The sequence below is a fragment of the Oncorhynchus mykiss genome, chromosome 5, assembly GCF_057628025.1.
Source record: "Oncorhynchus mykiss isolate SJ-2025 chromosome 5, ASM5762802v1, whole genome shotgun sequence".
Classification (NCBI taxonomy): Eukaryota; Metazoa; Chordata; class Actinopteri; order Salmoniformes; family Salmonidae; genus Oncorhynchus; species Oncorhynchus mykiss.
Genome location: NC_143026.1, coordinates 33,027,717 through 33,034,205, shown reverse-complemented (window position 1 = coordinate 33,034,205; position 6,489 = coordinate 33,027,717). Strand labels below are relative to the sequence as shown.

The 6,489-nt window shown below is 43.5% G+C and overlaps 1 protein-coding gene across 1 annotated transcript; it reads left to right on the top strand.

The window, feature by feature from the left end:
- The first annotated feature begins 543 nt into the window (after positions 1-543).
- Positions 544-6,477, top strand: thnsl2 (threonine synthase-like 2). Its single transcript, XM_021602492.3, has 9 exons — positions 544-661; positions 1,137-1,368; positions 1,653-1,847; positions 1,997-2,149; positions 2,361-2,600; positions 2,824-2,972; positions 3,058-3,183; positions 5,564-5,718; positions 5,870-6,477. Exons 2-9 carry the CDS (start codon positions 1,146-1,148, stop codon positions 6,108-6,110), a joined length of 1,482 nt encoding a protein of 493 aa, XP_021458167.2. The 5' UTR covers positions 544-661; positions 1,137-1,145; the 3' UTR covers positions 6,111-6,477.
- The last annotated feature ends 12 nt before the right edge of the window (positions 6,478-6,489 follow it).

Genomic DNA, 6,489 nt, shown 5'->3' with positions numbered 1-6,489 from the left:
TGTGTTTATAAACGCATGCTTTTGTGACACAGTCGGTGCCACGCAGGGCTACCGGCCGGGAAGGTTGAGGGTTCGCCAACTACCATTGACGAGTTCACTTTGTTTCACTAGGCCTACACTACGATCAAACCCGGCTGCAGCTAGGGGGAAATCAGATTTTCAACATTTTGATACCATATTTATCAAAATATATGGAACAAATTTTCAATTCAATATCATGGTTTGCGTTTTCAACGTCACAATAAATAGAATATGTAAATCTCAACCAACAGTAAATACATCCCTCCCTACCTTGTAGGCCTAACCAATAACAAAGGCTTGACAATCTCCGAATTTCATTAAACTTTTTGGTGTTTTGTAACAGATGTCTCTTTCCATTCATCTTTCCGCTTCATAGTTTGGATTGATTGATTCATTTATTTAATTTATTTGTCAGATAATATCAAAATGTGGTTGTCTCTTATTAAACTCATTTGAATGCAGTTTGCTATAATGACCTGCAGATGACGCTTTAGAGTAGATATTTTTTAAACGTTTGGCACCAGATTGACCTCTTTACTTCGAAATTCGAACTCTGGTGTTGCACCAATACAGTTCCCCGGGTCATCTCGTAGCTACAGTACGCTACTTCGGAGCTATTTCTTCTTATAGCAAGCAGACGGTAAATAATCATAATCTAAAATTGTATGGACTAGATGCGATAGTCAGCAGCATTGAATTTACCTAACCATAATTTATTTCAAATAAATAAGCTATGATATGTTTTTTCAACAGTAGTTTACTGTAAACTTAAACTGACAGTTATGTTTTCTATTATGCTATGTATTAATAATGCAATGTAATCCCATAATTTAAAAATTAACATGAACACATGTTTTTGAAACTACAGTAGGCTGACTGTTATGCATTATAATAATCATATACAAATGTTTAGGCACAATGCTTTTAACTTAATGTTATTACATTATAGTCCAATACTCACTTATGAACTGTTGATCCGTGTGCCCAGATAGATATGTCTGCCCTTGCATCCTTATTGTAAATGATTCTGTCAAATTGCTACAACAATGAAGCGAACTTAACCCAAAGGTTTATCATCATACTATTTTTCATCATACTGTTTTGACTACTGACAGGTGTCAGATATGCAGTACTGCAGCACGCGTGGCGGTGTCCAGGGTTGGGACTTTCAGGATGTTTTGTTATCGGGATATGCACCAGACGGGGGGATGTTCATGCCTGAGACCCTCCCCACCCTGACCCCTGATACCCTGAGGTCCTGGAGCTCCCTGTCCTACCCCCAGCTAGTGACAGAGGTCTGCTCCCTGTTCATCCCTACAGAGCTGATCCCTCGAGCAGATCTGGACGGTGAGACCTGGAGGGTTTGGGTAGCTGAGTGACACGTTGATGGATTGATTGATGGTTGGAAAATATGGTACAGTTAGGTGTAAAGTGAAGAGGGTTTGGCACGTTTTTTTTCCACATCTGGGTGTATATCAAAATGAAGCAACTCTGTTCATGTCCCTTCCTCACCGCTTTTCCTTCACTCTCTCTCTCTCTCTCTTTTGTGTGATCCTTCTGCCCATCTCACTCTCTCAATCTCACTCTTTCACACCCCTCTCCGCTCTCTCTCTCTCCCTCCCTTGCCCCAGGCCTGGTGAGTGCGGCCCTGTCTGGGTTTGCCGTGCCGGGGGTGGTGAGCTTGGCCAGGCTGAAGGGTGGGCTGTGTGTGCTGGAACTCTTCCACGGTGAGACCCTGGCCTTCAAGGACCTGGCAATGACCTGCACCGTGCGCTTCCTCGACTACTTCCTGCGCAAGGAAAGCCGGCGCGCCATCGTATTAGTGGGTGAGAAGGGGCACTTTGGGCAGCATTTGGAGTGTTTACATGTTTAGTTACATGCTAGGTCTATTATGTTGATGTATATTACATCTTACGTGTCTTAATAGTGTCCTCCTATCCTCTTCCCTCTCCCACGCTGCGGCCTACCTTCCTAGGCACATCTGGGGACACGGGTGGTTCAGCCATCCAAAGTGCGAGAGGCCTTGGTGGGGTAGACGTGGTAGTGGTGTACCCCCGGGGCCGCATAACTCTTGTGCAGGAGAAACAGATGATCACCTGCCTGGAGGACAATATCCATGTGTTTGCAGGTTAGAGACAGGGCCAAATAGTATGCGGGAGCAATATTCTAAAGTGGCTTCCTCTCCTTGCCCCCTTCTTTGATAGTGAGAGATGATGGCCATATCATGGGGAAATATAGGAGTTTTAGTCTTCAGTAATAATGATCTTACCTTAACCTGTGATAAGATGGTATCATTGGTATGATAACACAACCCTAATTTTTCTCCCCTGCACTACTAGCGGATGGCAGTTCTGATGACATCGACGTGCCCATCCGTCGACTGTTTTCAGACCAGGAGCTGGTGAAACAACACAGCCTGATGAGTCTCAACTCAGTCAACTGGTCTCGTGTCATGGTGCAGCTGGCACACTTCATTTATGCCTACCTGCATGTGAGTGGGCTGGAGCAGGTAGAGACGGGGGCACCCCTACCCGCCTTGGAGATGGTAGTGCCCACAGGGGGTGCGGGGAATATCGCCGGTGAGAAGTTTTACAATGACAAAGTGTTTCCACTACTTTTTCCCATTTTTGCCCCTTTTTGTGTATCTTTTTTTGCTTAGAGATATATTTATATTTCTTCCCTACTTTTTTGCTCAAAGAAGAAAGGAAACTAAGCCATTTGAGAGTATTGGAACATAGCTCATGTTTTTTTTCTGGTTTTCCTCTCTTCATTCTTTGTCTGTCTCTCTGTCCCCTCTCTCAGCCGGCTGCATTGTGAAGCAGATGGGGATACCGCTGTGCCTCGTTGCCATGACGAACGCTAATGACATAGTGCACAGGACTGTGCAGAGTGGGGACTTTTCCATGGCAACCAATGTCACGCAGACCATGGCCCCGGCTATAGACATTCAGGTGCTGTGCGTGATGGCTCGTCACTTTGTTTAAGGTTTTAGAAGTGTGTGTGTGTACTGGGGCTAACACTGTGCTCTCACCCCAGGACCCCTATAACATGGAGCGTGTGTTCTGGCTGCTGTCTGGTAGAGATGGAGCCCTGGTAAAGGGCATGATGGAGGAGTTTCAGCACTCTCACAGACACACTCTGCCTGAAGCTCTCCACAAACAGGTCAGATGCATGAATACATAATTTACATGCTCTTGTAGAAATATAAGTGCCCAGTACTGTTGGTTGTTTAATGTTCTCTCTCAAATCACCACACATACTTAACCCTCCCCCCCTGACATCTCAGTCAACCAGACAGGTCCTATAGGCCTTAGTTTTGTCACACCAGGACTACTGCCCAGTTGTGTGGTCAGGTCCAGAACAGAGCAGCACTTATTGTACTTAGATGTACAGTACTTGTCAAAAGTTTGGACACACATACTCATTCAAGGGTTTTTCTTTATTTTGACTATTTTCTACATTGTAGAATAGTGAAGACATCAAAACTATAAAATAACACAAATGTTATCATTTAGTAACCAAAAGAAATCGAATCAAAATGTATTCAATACTGTAGATGATCAAAGTAGCCACCCTTTGCTTGATGACAGTTTGCACACACTTGGCATTCTCTCAACCAGCTTCACCTGGAATGCTTTTCCAACAGTCTTGAAGGAGTTTCCACATATGCTGAGCACTTGTTGGCTGCTTTTCCTTCACTCTGATGTCTAACTCATCCCAAACCATCTCAATTGGGTTGAGGTTGGGTGATTGTGGAGGCCAGGTAATCTGATGCAGCACGCCATCACTCTCCTTCTTGGTCAAATAGCCCTTACACAGCCTAGAGGTGTGTTGGGTCATTGTCCTGTTGAAAAACAAATGATAGTCCCACTAAGCGCAAACCAGATGGGATGGTGTATCGTTGCAGAATGCTGTGGTAGATATACTGTCACGGTTTTCTGTATGGGAAAGAGAGTCGGACCAAAATGCAGCGTGGCTATTGAGATTCATGTTTAATAAAACAACGTAAACACGAATCAATACAAAAACAATAAACGTAACTTGAAAACCGAAAACAGCCTAAACTGGTGCAAACTAACACAAGACAGTTACAAGGACAATCACCCACAAAACCCAACACCAAACAGGCTACCTAAATATGGTTCCCAATCAGAGACAATGACGAACACCTGCCTCTGATTGAGAACCATATCAGGCCAAACATAGAACTAGACAAACTAGACATGTAACATAGAATGCCCACCCAGCTCACACCCTGACCAACCAAAACATAGAAACCTACAAAGCAAACTATGGTCAGGGTATGACATATGCTGGTTAAGTGTGCCTGGAATTCTAAATAAATCCCTGACAGTGTCACCAGCAAAGCAACCATACACCATCACACCTCCTCCTCCATGCTTCAAGGTGGGAACCACACATGCAGAGATCATCCTTTCACCTACTTTGCGTCTCATAAAGACACGGCGGTTAGAACCAAAAATCTCAAATTTGGAACCATCAGACCAAAAGACAGATTTCCACTGGTCTAATGTACATTGCTCGTTTCTTGGCCCAAGCAAGTCTTTTCTTCTTACTGGTGTCCTTTAGTAGTGGTTTCTTTGCAGCAATTTGACCATGAAGGCCTGATTCATGCAGTCTCCTCTGAACAGTTGATGTTGAGATGTGTCTGTTACTTGAATTCTGTGAAGCATTTATTTGGGCTGCAATTTCTGAGGCTGGTAACTCTGATGAACTTATCCTCTGCTGCAGAGGTAACTCTGGGTCTTGCTTTCCTGTGGCAGTCCTCATGAGAGCCAGTTTCATCACAGTGCTTGATGGTTTTTGCGACTGCACTTGAAGAAACTTTCAAAGTTCTTAAAATTTTCCAGATTGACTGACCTTCATGTCTTAAAGTAATGATGGACTTTCATTTCTCTTTGCTTATTTGAGCTGTTATTGCCATAATATGGATTTGGTCTTTTACCAAATAGGGAAATCTTCTGTATACCACCCCTACCTTGTCATAACACAACTGATCAGCTCAAACGCATTAAGGAAAGAAATTCCACAAATAAACTTTTAACAAGGCACACCTGTTAATTGAAATGTATTCCAGGTGACTAGCTCATGAAGCTGGTTGAGAGAATGCCAAGAGTGTGCAAAGCTGTCATCAAGGCAAAGGATGGCTACTTTGAAGAATCTCAAATGTAAAATATATTTTGATTTGTTTAACACTTTTTTGGTTACAACATGATTCCATTATTTAACCTTTATTTAACTTGACACAACTGTGGAAAGCATTGTAGTCAACATGGGCCATCATACCTTGAGTCCATTCCCTGACGAATTGAGGCTGTTCTGAGGGCAAAGGGGGGTGTTGGAGGGTGCAACTCAATATTAGGAAGGTGTTTTTAATGTTTTGTACACTGGGTGTATATTATGTATTTTATTTGTTGTTGTGATTTATGTTTGTACCCCAGGAACAGTAGCCGCTGCCTCGGCAGCAGCTAATTGGGGATCCTAATAAATACTACTCCTCCCCTCCTCTCTCTGTCTCCAGTTGTCTCAGGTCCTCACAGCAGGTGCAGTAAGAGATGAGGGGATAGTGGAGACCATGCAGAGATGCTGGAAGGAGAACCAGTATCTATTATGTCCCCACACTGCAGTGGCTGTGTGGCATCACTACCATTATCCCCCCACTGCAGGGGTCAACAGGTAAGAGACACAGACACACACACACACTTTAAGTGTTTTACTAAATAAACACATTTCTTAGTTGCAGGCTCAACCATTTACATAATGCATCATGGCTGCATACCGAATACCGCTGTCTAGCTCACAATTTTAAACCCATTCCCCTGTCTAGGTGTTGCATAGCAACAGCCTCTCCGGCCAAGTTCCAGGCGGCGGTGCAGAAGGCAGGGCTGACCCTTGACCTCCCTGAGGCAGTGCGGGCTCTGGACAAGATGTCCACTCGCTACCTGGCCCTGGAGCGGGGCCAAGACTGGGGCAAGGACTGGGAGTCCATGCTGAAGCAACACATCCAGGCTATAGGCTCAGCCAGGCAACGTGGAGTGGCCTACTACTCAACTGTGGAGTGTAACTAGTTATTTAAGAAATTAGGCTTAGGCACACTGATAATTCAGATGGAACTGTTAACTGGCATTTGCCATGGATTATCATAAATAACAAACACTTATTAACCGATGAGATTGTTTTATAAAGTGGATAATAGACAACTTACTGCTAATACCAGCAATAATATGCCCACAGTTAGATGTTTTATGTACTGTCTTGAAGAGATCAGTTTTATATGATCAGATATTGTTACAGTATAAGAAGATTGTTTATTGTATACATTTGATCAGAATTCAGATGAAATGGTGTAATTGCCAAATGGTGTGTTTTGCAATCAAACTTCTGCACAATTTATTGCATGACCATAAAGGCTGACAATTAAAGTTGCAGAGGCAATCATGTGTGTAG